Here is a 15,763-nt window from a genome sequence, read left to right on the forward strand (position 1 = left end):
AACGTAGCGCTTTTCTAAGCGGATTTAAAAGAGGAACTATATTGTATTGGGAGTACTTTGACTCGGCGCAGTAACACTCTCACTCTCCCATTATGAGAGGGAGAAGCGGAGCGGATTTTTCAGGCGAGTTGAAGTACTCCCAAAAGTGCTATTTCGCCATACAATATAGTTCCTCTTTTAAATCCGCTTAGAAAAGCGCTACGTTTTATTTTGTACCACCAAACTTGCTCGTCTTAAATAGGAAAAACGTTGATGTGTTTGGTCACTTCTAACTTTATCTCTGAGTGGTACCATTGAATGAATGGGGCTAAGCTAAATGCTATCGAAGTGTCGCAGCGCGCCCCAGCGCTTACGTGCACGCACTAAGATGATAGAGGGATCAACTCTTCTTAGTTAAGGTAATAACATATTTTAATATTGAAAATGAGTAGACTATTCCTTTCACTGGAACACATGAATTCAGTGATTTGGAGGGGTGTCCAAAAACATTTGGCAATATAGTGTTCCTGCACTTTTACAAACACTTTTGTGCAGAAAGAAAAAACAATCAGGATTTATAATCCAGCTATGCTTAAATAATAGCACTCGCATCAGTATTAAAATGAAACCTAACATGCTATGTACAGTCTAAATGATAACTTTTTTGTTAAAAAATGATTGATGTATTTATTTTCTTATGTGGTGTATGTGAATATGGAGTGTACAAACGCATACTGTAAGTACATATTGTACTGTATTTATCATTATTATCCTTTAAATCTTAGCTGTAGTATTACACATTGAATTACGACATGGATGTTAACAGTATTTATATTTATTTTGTTTGCTCATGGTCTGTTTATAGCTTGCATATTACGTTTTGTTGTTGAGTTGTTGTTTTTTTATTAATGATTCCTATGTTTCATATACTGTAAAATGATCTCTTGTCACATCGTTGGTTTATTTGGCTACTGTGGATGGATTTATGTGAATCCATCTCGTTCTTGAATTCATGACCTTTTACACTGTATATGGATGGACTTTAAAGTTTAAATAAAAAACATATTCTAATCCCCTGTGGAGTATCCCTGATGTGTGCAGACTTTAAAATGAAGGACACCTCATATTGAATGCTCTTAGTGATGTTTAAAGGGCCCTGTGGCGTCTGTGGCCCCTGACCTCCGGAAAATTGACTGGTTTGCTCTGGAGGACCTGAAGAATATGAGAAAAGGTGACGTGATGTGGAGAAGAGGGGCTTTCTGTGTTCCTCTGGCATCCAGACTGACACTGTATGTCCTGAAAAGCAACAACACAAACAAGCATTCAGAAAAGATAAAGCGATTCGGCCATCGTACGTTTATATTTGTCAGTCAACTGGGTCACAGTACAGAGTGAAAAGTCTCCTTTCTCTCCAGCATCACAAGGATTCATTCATTTCCAAGGGAAATCTGGTCTTCTCTGACCTGAGCTTCACTCGTAGAGTCTGTTTAGCCTGACTGATGTGAACCAACTTGGTGAAGATTAAAAGCACAGGCAAACTGCTGTGTATCAACTGTTTCTATTATTTATTTAAAGGGGACATTTCACAAGACTTTTTTAAGATGTCCCCAGAGCACCTATGTGTAGAACCTAAGTTGTAGCTCAATATACCATATGTAGTTTATTATATCATGTTAAAATTGGCACTTTGTAGGTGTGAGCAAATATTTGCTGTTTTGGGGAGTCCTTTAAAATGCAAATGAGTTGATTTCTGCACTAAATGGCAGTGCCGTGGTTAGATAGTGCAGATTAAGGGGCGATATTATCCCCTTCTGACATCACAAGAGGAGCCAAATTTCAATGACCTATTTTTTCACATGCTGCAGAGAATGGATTACCAAAACTAAGTTACTGGGTTGTTATTTTTCACAGTTTCTAGGTTGATAGAAGCACTGTTATAGCACCCAATTATAGCAATTAAATATGAAAAAAGACAGATTTTCATGATATGTCCCCTTTAAAATCTCCATCGCTGTGCCACATTAAAATAAGATAATTTAAATTTTTGTGATTTACTGTTTTCTACATAAAATCATCCCTCATAATGTAAAGAACATTCTGTGAAAATATAACCTTGATATCTTTAATATTGATCAAGTCATGTGACCTTGGACCATAAAACCAGTTGTAAGTCAAATTTTGCAGCAATAGCCAACAATACATCGGATGGGTCAAAATTATTGATTTTTTTCTATGCAAAAAAATCATTACAATATTAGATTATGTACCATGAAGATATTTTATACATTTTCTACTATAAATATGTTCAAAATATATTTAATCTTTAGTAATATAAGTTGCTTAGGGCTTTATTTGGTCAACTTTAAAGGCTATTTTCTCAGTATTTGGATTTTTTGCACCCTTAGATTCCAGATTTTCAAACAGTTGTATCTATGACTGGTTTTGTGGTCCAGGGTCACAAATCAAGTGATATTTATGACTGAAATCAAGCAGTGTTACATTTAATATTTCAAATACAATTAATAAAATTTCAATAAAACCTAATACTATATTTTATAAACATATGAACGAAAGGGATTAGTTCACCCAAAAAATCTGATTCATTCTTCTGTTAAATACAACAGAAGATATTTAATAAATAATGATAATCACACAGTTAAAGGGATAGTTCGGCCAAAAATGATATTAAACCCATGATTTACTCACCCCCAAGCAGTTCGAGATGCAAATGTCCATCGTTTTTCAGACAAACACATTTTCAGTTATTTTAGAAAATGTTTTAGATCTTTCAGTTAATCAAATGTAAAGTTACGGGGTCCACGACCTTCAAGTCCAAAAAATGTGCATCCATCCTTCACAAAATAAATCCAAACGGCTCCACGATGATAAACAAAGGTCTTCTAATCCGCTTAAGCTTAAATGTAGCTTAAATAAATTGATTCCAACCACTTACCTTAAAAAAATTAGTAAATTGAATGAATAATTTTTTTCAGTGAACCCTCCATAAACTGCGTACGCTCTCATCATGAATGCGGACGCGACTGAGATGGCGGCGTTACCGGAAGATAGTTTTCATTTATAGAGTATTAAATATGGATATTTCTACAACAACAACACACGGATTACCCTCAAAAGGCCTTTGTTTATCATTGTGGAGCCGTTTGGATTTATTTTGTGAGGGATGGATGCACATTTTTTGGACTTGAAAGAGACTTTACATTTGATTAACTGAAAGATCTAAAACATTTTTTTAAATAACTAAAAATGTGCTCGTCTGAAAAACGATGGACATATGCATCTCGGACGGCTTGGGGATGAGTAAATCATGGGATTAATATCATTTTTGGCCGAACTATCCCTTTAACAGCACCCATTGACTTCCAGTGTTTTTTTTCCTATCCATCCCAGGTCAAAAAGACGTAGTATTTAATGTATTAAAAATATACTTAAAATACAAATAGTATGTTTATAATACATTTGTATTTCCAACATACTTATTTGAAGTGTATTAAAAATACGTTAAATTGCATTTAAACATATTTTTTAAAAGTATACTAGAAGTACACTTGTAATAAATATATACTTAAGTACATTTTTAAGAAATATGCTAAACTTAAGAATATTTTAAATGTATTTATATTAAGTGTACTAGAAGTACATTGGTAATAAATATATACTTAATTACATTTTTAAGAAATATGCTAAACTTAAGAATATTTTTAATGTATTTATATTAAGTGTACTAGAAGTACATTGGTAATAAATATATACTTAATTACATTTTTAAGAAATATGCTAAACTTAAGAATATTTTGAATGTATTTATATTAAGTGTACTAGAAGTACATTGGTAATAAATATATGCTTTATTACATTTTTAAGAAATATGCTAAACTTAAGAATATTTTTAATGTATTTATATTAAGTGTACTAAAAGTATGCTGGTAATAAATATATGCATAATTACTCTTTTAAGAAATATGCTAAACACAAATGTACTTCTAGTGAAGTTTTAGTATATTTGGATAAAACATACTTTTTTCAAAACATGATTCATTAATTGTAATAAGCTAACATTGAACTTTCCTCAAGCCTTTCAACATTATATCATTCCGATTGCACAATAAGCTATTTTTTCAAAGATTTGCTTAAAATCTTACTTGTTTAATTTCAAAATCTTACTTGTTTAATTTCAAACAACACACGTGACACACGTGACTAAACCTGATTGGTTGTTGTCATAGCAACACGTCACGGTGCTATTTGAAACTTGTTTAGTTTAGTTCAGTTGTTCACGGTGCATGCGGTTGCTTGCATTAAACGTATAAACTGTTAAATTAGATGGCGACTCTGCATTAAACGTATTTATTTAATTAATCGGCGATCATATTTCACCAGAGGACTAAGATAAAACAACTCGATTTAAAATGTGAGCAGTTTTAGTGGATCTGACGTTGAGGGAAAAAGTATTTCGCTTTTTGTTTGGAGGTGAACGAGACAACACGAGGGTAAGTGATGACAGATTTTCGCATTTCTTTATTAAGTTAACTATTAAATAAGTAAACATTACATTACATTTAACCCAGCTTTTTTATGTAACGTTATGTCTGTGTTGCGTGTGGTAATTGGAACATCTTTATTTTCTGACTAACGTTAGGCATTTCTCTTAAGCATTTCAGAAATCATTAAAACCTTTCATTTTTTTTTAGCACAGCGACATAAATATGACCAACCAGATCCCAAGTAGACAGGAACAAATGAAGATATAGCGCATAGAAAGACTTATTCTTGGTGGTAAGTTTGTTGTTGCTATTTGATTTCACGTTTAAGTTTTTCTAATGTTTCTCTTGCAACGCTAACGTTAGTTTAAAATGAATGTTTGAGCTGTCTTACCTGAAAATACCATGATATGACCATATGGTTATTATAACTCCAGTAATGTTCAATGGCTAATGTTTATATCAGTTCAATCTTGACAACCTTATTGTCTTTTTGTATATTTTTAAATGTATTTCTAATTACATATGGACACAAAAATGACATTGTAAGAAGGGATACTTTTATGAGAGATTGTAAAACTGCCTAGGCTGGGTTTGATTATATTATATTGTCTTAATATATTGTACTCGGGGTAAGTAAATCTTAAAACGAAAACAAATCATTAATCATCATTTACCTGCCTGTTGTTTTTCAGATCAACTGCTATTGACATTTTTGAATCGGGGCAAATGTGGAGTGAAGAAAAACGTTTGCAACACATCCATTCCAGGTGGCTAATTTCTGTTCTTTTGAATTATTCTTGTAAAAAACGTTTTTTTATTGTAAAGCTGTAAGGGACTTGGCCTAGTCATCATTGCACCATTTGGCAGGGCACCAGACTAACTTTTTTTACTAGGAGCACAGTGGCCCCCAACTGAAAATTTTAGGGGCGCAACCAGAAAATTTAGGGGCACAAACGGTAAAGCAACATGCTAACCAAATATTCAAATGTCTACTAATTTAGACTGTATTACTAATAAATACTTTAATTATAGATTCAGAAAGTACAATGTGCTGTTTCAGATTAGTGTCATATCCACTGATCTATATAAATGACTGGATTGCACATGACGTCACACTTGTGAAGCCACCGCGCCGCCATGTTGGTATACCCAAACGTTCTATTTAATCAATGGACGTTATCAGATTTTAATGATAAAACATCACTTTACTCATCTTCGTTTTTATATCTGAAGTTACCCTGTACATTATTACAACACAAACGTCCAAAGCATGTAAATAGTTATTTACTGAAAGTTGTACATTTTGCATTTTAAACAGTTATTATACATTCATCTTTATTACAGTATCAGATCAGCAGACAGACCGCAGCATATTTAGTATTAATGACAATAAACGTGCTCATTCTGAAATCTAAATAAATAATCATGCTTTGTACAGTATGTGCATGCAATAATTTGCTAGTTTTGTAATTATGTTATCTTAACTTACAAGTTACCTAAACTTATTTAGAGATATAACGCTGACCGTCACAGTGTAGCTGAATGTCAAAAAAAACTTTATTTATACCCGTGTCATTAGCAAATGCAGCAGACACACTCACCTTAAAGGTTTTTTATAAATCCATTATCCTGCCCGATTAAAACATAAACATTGCAAATAACACCAGAATTAACAAATAATTAACGTACACATATCCTAAAAACTAACCTTGTGTAACTGATACGCTGTAAAGGGGGTAAATTTTGATCATGATTTTGAATGGAAGTCAATGACGCTCTCTGCCGGTTGGGTATACCAAGATGGCGGCTCGAACTCTGCGCTGGCTTCACCTCACGCAGTTACGTCAAGCGTTCTATGCGCAATCCAGTCATTTATATAGATCAGTGGTCATATCACAAAAAAAAGGTCAAATTTGCTGGTCGCACATGTGCGACCGGATGTAAAATTCAGTGGCACACTCTCAAATTTAGGTGGCAAAATGCCACCATTTGATAGCAGTCTGGAGCCCTGTTTGGCATCATTTCTGATTTCCTTAAATCTCCTTAAACAGAGGTGAACCTTAAGTTTGCAAGACCACAATAGACGAACAATGGAAAATGATCTAGGTTCAAATAAAACACAATTATCAATGTAAAACATATCCTGTAATACACACAGGTTGCTTTATTTCATGAGCCTGTTCTAATCCTATCTTCATTCCCACTTGTAGAGTGCTCTGACAGATACAACTGACACGCTTGATGAGGACACAGTCAAGCTTTAAAAGGTAAACTGAGAAGTTAACAAAACTTCCATACATGCATATCTATGCCAATTTATTTTAAACATGGATATCCAAATGTTCATTCATTATTGGTTAATTGGTATATTCTGTTTCCTTTTCACAGCCCGTGTGATAAAGCAGTCTTCAATTACTACGGTGTCTGAATTGCAAGAAGAAGTCACCCTCCACTTAAACATGTGACATCTAAACTGTTTTGTGTTTTAGTTTAGGTTTATCTTAAGTTGGTTAAAGGCAGAGTGCACTATTTTTGAAAGCCAATGTTAACATTTGAAATTACCTAAACAAACATGCCTCTACCCCAATAGAATCTGGACCTTCTTTTGATAGAGCCACCACACACATACGCAACCCCGGCAAGGATGTCAGTTAGTAGACACGCCCCTTACTGCTGGTTTGATAGACAATTTGATAGAAGTAGCTCTGTAATTGCATTTCTCTGATATTTGTTTTATATGTTTCTCTTTGGTCAAGAGATTATGTATGTCTCTTTGCTTGCTTGCTTGATTAATTTACTTTAGGTATTTTTGTAATGTACACAACACAATATGAAGTATATTAAATTGTTCTGTATTCAAAATCTGTGTATGTGTCTTAAAATTTAATGATTTTAATATAACATTTTAAATATTAAAAACAGCTTTATAATAAAATAGTAGTGTAATGCTAATACATTTCTATTAATGTAATGCTAGTATATTTCTAATATGCTGAAGTACTATTAAAGTGTTCTTAAAGCACAGTTAAATTAAGCTTTAAATGTATTCTAACTGTATTTTTAAGTGTATGAGAAGTGCATTTCAAGTGAATTTTAAAGAAGTACACTTAAATTGCACTAAATATATTTGAAGTTGTTCCAATTTAACACAATTTCAATATATTAAATATAATGCAAATAGATTAAAATTGACTTTAAATATATCTTGAAATGCATTTAATATATTTGAAGTGGGTTCAATATAATACATTTAATATGCATTTAGTATAGTAGCTTTTAAATATATTAAGTATGTCCCAAAAAATACTATTTAAATATATTTCTTTTTCACCTGGGATGGCACTCATTGACTTGCATTTTGTCCTGCTTTTAATGTTTGGGTGAACTATCCCTTTAATACACATTTGTGTTCTTACTGCGCTTTTGGTTATTTTATAATCACTCTTTTTTTAAATGTGAAATGTTTCACTGCATATTTTACTCTGAAATGTGTCATGCTTCTTAAATGCGTTGTGAATTACATCTTAGGTTGACTTTAAATATTAAAATTTCACCAAAGGATAGAACCGCTAACAGCCTATCTGGGTCAAAAACTGACAAAATCAGGGGTTCTGTTTAATGTGCCTCTGTAATATCTTAAAATAGACTGTCCTCTAAAGTTTTAAAGAAACTTTTTAGTTTACTGTCACAAACTTCTGTCTGCCATTACTAGCTAGGGGGTGTAAAGATTTGCTTTGCATCCATTCACCCACCATCCAATGCAAGATACACAACCCAATTGCGTTATTTGTTATAGTTTTAAAATTGTTCAAGTAAAATGTCGAGCAGTTTAACAAAAGCTGTATGTCAATATCCAAGTACTTATATGAAATCAAATGGAGTCCGATTGTGTAAAAAATCATTAATTTCTCTCTACCACTAAACAGATCGATGTCCCTATGGAGCCACCGATCTGCACTGTAGGTTTCACAGCTACGATTTCATTGTGTCAAAGCGTTCCAGTTTGTGTGCTTATAAAATTTGGCCTTTTAAGTCAAAGGGAAGAGGAAGGAAATAAATGTGGATGTTTGATACTTAGATTGACTTTTATTTTGTGAACAGCTACTTGCTTACCATCTCCCTTAACTCCTCTGAAAACTCTCGCTCTTTCTTTTCGAGAATATGCGTGGCGTCTCTCTGGTCTCTCACAGGACTGTGTCGTGCCCGTGGTTGGAGAGAGCTACAGAAACATTCATACACCGCATGTTTGCAAGTCTGCAATTCGGAGGTTGACAGGCTATAATTGGCATTGTGCAGAGCTGGAAGTCTATAGGGGCACAAGGGGCAGAGTTTTTCTTCTACGGGGCCACCATGCTCCAGTAAAGCTCTATAACCGGCGTTTAACCGGGCGTCTCTCCGGATCACCAACCTGGGTCTGGCCGTGTAGAGGCCGCTAACAGGCGACGACAAACCTAGGTGGGCAACCTTAGCCGAATCATCGTGACACCTTTCCAGTTCATGACCAGATGCCCTTTTGTATACTTGTTGCGGGCTTCTTGTTTCACGGTTCATTGATTTAGTGCACTGCAAAGCCGTTTCCTCGCTCGGATGCACATGGGATGACGTTGGAATCCATTCTATCATTGGCAGAGCTCCACTCACCCCTACCAAATGTACTGCCGTTGAGTTTTTACTGTGAACAATATTTCGTTTTTGGATCATTGAGTCGGTAGATACGCTGGGATTTATGGGTACGCTGTGTTCCGGTGCACTTTTGGTAAGATTGATCTCAGGGCTGTCAGAAGATTTAGAAGGGATGCTGAGTTGAGATTTCCATCTGGTGTTTACCTCATCAGATGCTTCGATTGGTCCAGGTACACAAGACATGGGCGTGGCAAATAGATTTGGTGACAAAATGAAGTTCCTTTCATCCAAATAATTGCACTTCTGCACATCTTTCTCTTTAGCCATCTGGTATCCATAAAGTTCATCATCTGCAAAAAATGAAGTAACATGCCAACAAAACGCTTTAATTTTGTTTTAGTTCCTGGAGGGGTCATCAAAAGGTCAAAATTATTTTATTTTAAAAATCTAAAGTTTGTGTTCCAAGTTTATGCATCACATGTACCTTTCTAAAGCACTTTAGGTCTAATGTTAAATCTTCTTTAGGTAAAAGAGTACATCCTTGCGGGACATTACTGTTTAACAATAAAGTTTATACCATCGCTTTTTCTTCTTCTTGGTGGTATGGGTGTTTGCTGGGTGGCATTAGAGATGCCCAGTTAGTCCAATGATTAATCACAGGTGTGGTTTTTAAATGTCAGGTCTAAGCCCAGCGTAGCTCGGCTCTGATCGATGTCTCACTTTATGACTCTGACACTGAAGGACACGGTATGACTCACGGTTTTAACACCAAGGAAGATTCATGGTGGAGGGTTTTAATGCCAACTTTGTATGTATAACCTTTGGTTAAAGTGGATGGGAGAGAAACAGTAGGGTCAAAATATCTGAGATCACTTAAATACACCCCTATTTAGCATTAAAATGTTGCATTAGAGCTATAATTGGAGGCCAATTTAAGCAATAAGCTTGATGGAAAATTGTATTAATTGAAGAATTGATTTTATTTGGTACATTATAGTCACCACACTGCAAAAAAAAAAAAAACGTACGTAGTATTTTTATCTTGAGAAAAATGACCTAAGAAAATAAGTCTAGTTTTAAGACATAAAATATAAAATTTAAGTAAATTTGTGTTTAAAACAAGCAAAAAAAATAAATAAATCTGCCAATGGGTAAGAAAAGTTCTCTTGAATTGAGTGTTTTTTTTCTCACCCCATTGGCAGAATTTTTGCTTGTTTTAAGCACAAATTCACTTAAAGGTAGGGTAACACATTTTGAAAAATGCTAACGGTAGCCGCCTAGCAATGAAATCCCGATCCCACCCTCAAGTCAAATCGCTCTCCAAAGTCACACCTCTTTCCAAACACATGAACACGCACAGATCAGACGGTCACGTCTCATGTCTCATTCACCAGTGAGAAAACTTTGCAGTACAAAGTGAATAACACTTCCAAAATAACCAACATAAACAATTGGTTTACATCAGAATTAGTTTAAGCACACGTTCGGTTTTGTAGACGTAGTAACTATATCGTTATGCTAATCCGTAAACGAACACAAATTTCATAAGCAACACAACGTTTCATCAAAGTATAATATCTGAATCCATCTCAATACAAACATATCGCGTACCTACCTTACCAAAATAAAAAGTGCAACGACCCTTTCAGACCCTTTGCCTCATGTAGCTGTTTGCATCTCGTTGTAAAGCAGTAAAGTTACTGATGTTAATTTGGATTTTTGCTCTTGCTGATCCAGGCAGTTTTTGCTCTTGTTGTTATAAAAGATGCATTTAGTTTTGTTGCTCCTGTGTAGGTTGTCAATTCAGCAGAAAAGTTTGGTGTTCTCGCTGTTTACAGACAGAGCGCACGTGAACGCGCCGATGACGTATGGTATCTGCGTGGACTCGCTGCGCGGTGGGAATTCAAATTACGCTTACGTCTGAGGGACATAAAAGGAAACGTCCGTTCGGACCGAAATCTATGATTTGTTGAACATTTTTTGGTCCTACGCCTTTCACAGATGACATAAATTTTTACAAATACATTTAAACAACTTAACACAGTGATTGCTATCAGGATGTGAGGAGACTTTTAACCAGCATAACTAAAAATGTTTCAGGATCAAATCTGTTACCCTACCTTTAAATTGTTACATTTTATTAGGGCTGTCAAAAGATTTATCGCGATTAATCGCATGCAAAATAAAAGTTTGTGTTTACATAACATTTGTGTGTGTACTGTGTGTAAATATTATGTATATATAAATACACACACATTCAGGTATATATTTATGAAATTTTTGCATTTAAATACTGCACTTCAAAAAATGATTTTCAAGAAAAAAAATCCAAGTATTTTTGTCTTGTTTTCAGTAAAAATATCTAAAAATTCTTAAATTAAGATGCTTTTTCTTGATGAGCAAAACGACCCAAGAAAATAAGTCTAGTTTTTAGCCAAAAAATATGAAATGTAAGTGATTTTTTGCATAAAACAAGCAAAAAAATCTGCCAATGGGGTAAGTACATTTTTCTTACATTTAGTGTTTAAGAAAAATGTTCAAGATTTTTTTGCTTACCCCATTGTCAGATGTTTTTGCTTGTTTTATGCACCAAATCACTTAAATTTCATATTTTTGGTCTAAAAACTAGACTTATTTTTTTGGGTCGTCTTGCTCATCAAGAAAAAGCATCTTAATTTAAGAATTTTTAGATATTTTTACTGAAAACAAGACAAAAATACTAAGATTTTTTCTTGAAAATTATTTTAATTTATAAATACATTTATATAATCTGTATTATATATAAACATAAATATTTTATATATGAATATAACAAATTTTTCTTATAAATAAACATGATTGGGGTGTTTATATATAAATAATAATTATACACCATACACACATATGTTATGTAAACACAAACTTTTATTTTGGATGCAATTAACCGCAATTAATATTTTGACAGCCCTATACATTTTATAAAACGAGACTTATTTTCTTAGATCATTTTGCTCATCAATAAAATACATATTAATTTAAGAACTTTTAGATATTTGTACTGAAAACAAGACAAAAATACTAAGTAAGAAAGTAATTTTTGGAGTGCAGTAAACAACGTACACTTATGTGGTGACCTATGAAGGGTACAGAATTTGTATGACTTTATGCTGTAATTGTTTTTGGCCTAGATTTTTTTGGAGTCAAACTTAAAAAAAAAACCATTTGCATATTAGGCATCTGGGGCTCATGTCTCTATGTGCAAAGAATCGTCTCCACGCTGAGTGATTGGCAGGAAGTCAAGTCTTTCAACTCTGATGCATACTGTGAGGTGATTTTGAGGCATGCTGGGTATCAAGCTTGACTCACTAGTAGACGAATATTTTCAGTATGTTTAATAGACATCTTCAGAACCCCACATGGAATATCACCCAGCAGCAGGTAAAGGCAAGTGTTTAATTAGACACGAAACTCATGTGGTTACGAACGTTCGGAGGGGGGAACAGCAACATCGAGCCTTCTCTCCTGCTGTTTAAACTAAACCATGCATAAGACTAACACTGGGAGACTGTCACTAAATGCCCTGATTAAAACTCTAGATGTGGCATTTCACAGAGCATATTGTTTTTTTTTATTTTTTAAACAGATTCATTCAAATACGAGTCATTATATGAATTGTCTTTCTTTTTTGTTGGAATGTGAATGTGTTTGATTGCTTACCGCTGAATTCATTATCTTCCCCAACTTCCCAGGAACAGAACAGATCTCTCTTCTCACCCTTTCTGTTGAAACATTGTGAATAAATGCTGGAAAATATCAGAATGTTCCCAATACACAATTTAAAGTGTGTTTATGTCCTTCAAAAGACATATGTAAGAGCTACCTGTGTTAAATATCACGAAGTGAAGATGTTATGAAAAACACATTTCAACACTAGTCTCATTTCTCATTAGAGTCACCTGTATTATAACATGAATGGGTTTTTCTAAAATAAATTAAAGGGGCTGTTCACAAAAAAAGATAATTCTGTCATAATTTACTCACCCTCACATGTTTCAAACTTGTATAAATTACTTGTTTTGCTGAACACAAAGGTATTTTGAAGAATGTTAATAACGAAACAGAACGGAGGCACCGTCTACTTCCATAGTACTATTATGGAAGTCAATGGTGCATCAGATCTGCTTTGTTACAAACATATAAATAAATGTCTTTGAGTTCAGCAGAACAAAAATATTATGTTAGATGGGTTAAACACGCTGATTTCAGAATGATGGAATGGGAAGAGCTAAAATGCAAACTCGCTTCCGGGTTTTGCCTACAAAAATACGTCATCCTGCAGCACCCCATTGAAATAAGACAAAACTATTAAAGGTGCAGAATTTCATGTCAAACTTTATTTTTTATTCTGCTTCCTAACTTCACAGTTGTATCAAGACAAAGCAGTAAGCCCGTTGTATTCAATGTGGTAGTTGTTATTGAATTGTTGATGAAGGGCTGGCAACAGGTATGTCAACAGAACACTATTGTAAAACAACCTCAGTTTGTTTCCTTAACTCATTTGAGAAAAGCTCATGACCAATGAGTCATGAAAGGTCTATAATTATTCCTGGCTATTGTTTATCAATTGCAAAAAACTCGGAGCCCTTGTTAAAAACCCCTCTTATGTCCAAAGTGCACAATTCAGCAAAGTGGTGTAATTTTCTCTGTTTGAGTCCTGCGTTATAAAACGTCCTGTTTTGAAGGCATGGATGCTCAGTTTTTTTTACAGCTGAAGTGAGATAAATGGACAGATTTACCCCAAACATCTTTCATTTCATCTGACAGCTCATATCTCCCTCAATGCTTTATGTACTACAATGGTAGCCTATATATTTTAGCAGATATAAGCATTCAATAGCTTTGTGTAACCAACAGGTTAATGATGAGCAAATTATGACAGAATTATTCCTTTAAATTACTGACAGAAAGAATAAAGCCTTCCAATAAAGACCAAATCAAACTGAAAAGTGTACCTTTTTCTCCCGTATTTATTGTCAGTCAGCTCCATAGTGGCGCACGCTGTTATTCTCGATGAGTTGACATGATCAAGTTCACACCTAATGCTATAATTACACACACAAGATACATAACAGTAACCAGGAACTTGGATGCATTTCTTTAACTTCTAAGCTGGGTCATGTAGGCCATTGAACTATAGTTAATAACAACACTTGTATACTGCGTTCTCGACAACTCGGATTTATTATATTTTCCATCTTAGGTGTTATAACGTATGAGTATAAGTAACATTGCATGTATTTAGTAACATTAAAAGATAAATATTACTAATAATTTGGTAACTTTAAAACATAAAGTGTTTAGTAACGTTAAAAACGCGCCGTTCTAGACATTATTTCCGAGTTGAGGTGGGAAATATCATACATCCGAGTTATTAATCCAAGTTCCAACCATAAATCTCTGCACCATTTGTCCACAATCTCTCTCTCTCTCTCTCTCTCTCTCTCTCTCTCTCTCTCTCACTCTCTCTCTCTCTCTGTACTGTAATTTAACTTATGAAAAGAGGATTTTTTTCTCTTTTTACATTTTATTTGTTTCTTGCTCATGTTACAGGGTTTTCTCCTGTAAAATACACTGTATACTATCGTCGTTAACTTACCCTTGTGAAGAAGACGTTAACAAATATAAACTCAGATTGGCTGCATTAAAAAGTCAAATGATCTCCAAAGTCGTTTCTGACTCCACTGAATGCGTTGAGTTTACATATTAGCATGTTTATCAGTTCACAGGCAACTTTTAAGATACAACAAAAGTTAAATTACCAGTTACCCACCGAGTAGACGTTCGCGCACTGCCACTGAAGCGTTCCTTACAGACCCCACAGTAACTATAGCAACAGCAGGCTGCACGAGCTCTTGGACGACACGACGACAAAAGTAAGTACAGTCTTTATTTATATCTAACACAAAAGTGTTTTGTTTAAAAGTCTGTAAGGAAGTTGACATCTAAATTCTCCCCCAAAGACATGAAAGCCGTCAAATAATAATTAGCATAATAAACGTTTATCCTCAGATTCATTTTAGCTATAAATGTTTCAGCTATGTAAACTCGTGTGTCAACAATTGTTTCAACTGTTTTCTTTTATGCCTCCTAAACACATTTAGGAGAAACATATGCAAATGTCATACTTTAAAACCTAAATAAGAAATATATTATCTACTAAGCTTTGAAATAGCAAAAAAAATTCTCCCTGGAAATCATAATTTCCTCTCTCAATGACTTTGAAATTTAAAACAATTGGAAACAAGGAGAACCACAGTTGGATTGAATTTGGGCTTTCCTGTGGATGTTTGATCAATCTGGTCACATTTTTGTTCTCACTTCACCATGAGGAAATCCCAGACCCTGAGTAATGCCTTTAAATCTTGTCAGCTAAACCAAGGGAACAGCAGCTGCTGATCAGAGAGTACATTAAAACCTACAAAACAAGCAAGTGACACATCCTCCAAATCCACTTGTACCCGCAGGAGGGGCTGAAGTCTCTTTCAGTATCTTGGGCCACAGTACACCCAGAATAGGTGGCATGTATGTGATGGTTAATGTATTTTACATTCAAACATAAATTTGGCATTTTTGTAAAACTGGGACTTCCTGCTGTTTTGGTTTTCTTGGATTGTGACAGT

The 15,763-nt window shown here is 34.3% G+C and overlaps 1 protein-coding gene and 1 long non-coding RNA gene across 4 annotated transcripts; one reads left to right on the plus strand and one right to left on the minus strand.

Moving 5' to 3' along the window:
- Window positions 1–372: 372 nt before the first annotated feature.
- Window positions 373–14,180, minus strand: LOC135740577 (uncharacterized). Of its 2 annotated transcripts, none has more exons than XM_065259035.2 (4): window positions 14,096–14,180; window positions 12,801–12,862; window positions 9,309–9,454; window positions 373–1,275 (listed from the first exon to the last, which is right to left on the minus strand). In XM_065259035.2, the coding sequence occupies exons 1-4, from the start codon at window positions 14,128–14,130 to the stop codon at window positions 1,126–1,128; spliced, it is 393 nt and encodes a 130-aa protein (XP_065115107.1). In that variant the 5' UTR covers window positions 14,131–14,180; the 3' UTR covers window positions 373–1,125. The 2 variants fall into 2 exon arrangements, with proteins under 2 accessions (XP_065115107.1, XP_065115106.1); XM_065259034.2 differs by having other exon boundaries at window positions 8,595–9,454.
- Window positions 4,037–7,152, plus strand: LOC135740288 (uncharacterized). 2 transcript variants are annotated; one of them, XR_010529169.2, is made up of 5 exons: window positions 4,037–4,487; window positions 4,689–4,773; window positions 5,174–5,248; window positions 6,692–6,748; window positions 6,870–7,152. It is a non-coding gene; the product is annotated as an uncharacterized lncRNA (long non-coding RNA). The 2 variants fall into 2 exon arrangements; XR_010529168.2 differs by lacking the exon at window positions 4,037–4,487 and having other exon boundaries at window positions 4,503–4,773.
- Window positions 14,181–15,763: the final 1,583 nt, after the last annotated feature.

The sequence above is a fragment of the Paramisgurnus dabryanus genome, chromosome 22, assembly GCF_030506205.2.
Source record: "Paramisgurnus dabryanus chromosome 22, PD_genome_1.1, whole genome shotgun sequence".
NCBI classification, from domain to species: domain Eukaryota; kingdom Metazoa; phylum Chordata; class Actinopteri; order Cypriniformes; family Cobitidae; genus Paramisgurnus; species Paramisgurnus dabryanus.

Excerpts from the sequence above, each read along its gene's own strand:
- LOC135740577 (XM_065259034.2), bottom strand. The coding sequence starts at position 14,130 with ATGGAGCTGACTGACAATAAATACGGGAGAAAAAG. Across the intron at positions 12,863-14,095 it reads AATAAATACGGGAGAAAAAG|AAAGGGTGAGAAGAGAGATC; the intron begins GTACACTTTTCA and ends ATGTTTCAACAG. Across the intron at positions 9,455-12,800 it reads GGAAGATAATGAATTCAGCG|ATGATGAACTTTATGGATAC; the intron begins GTAAGCAATCAA and ends CATTTTTTGCAG.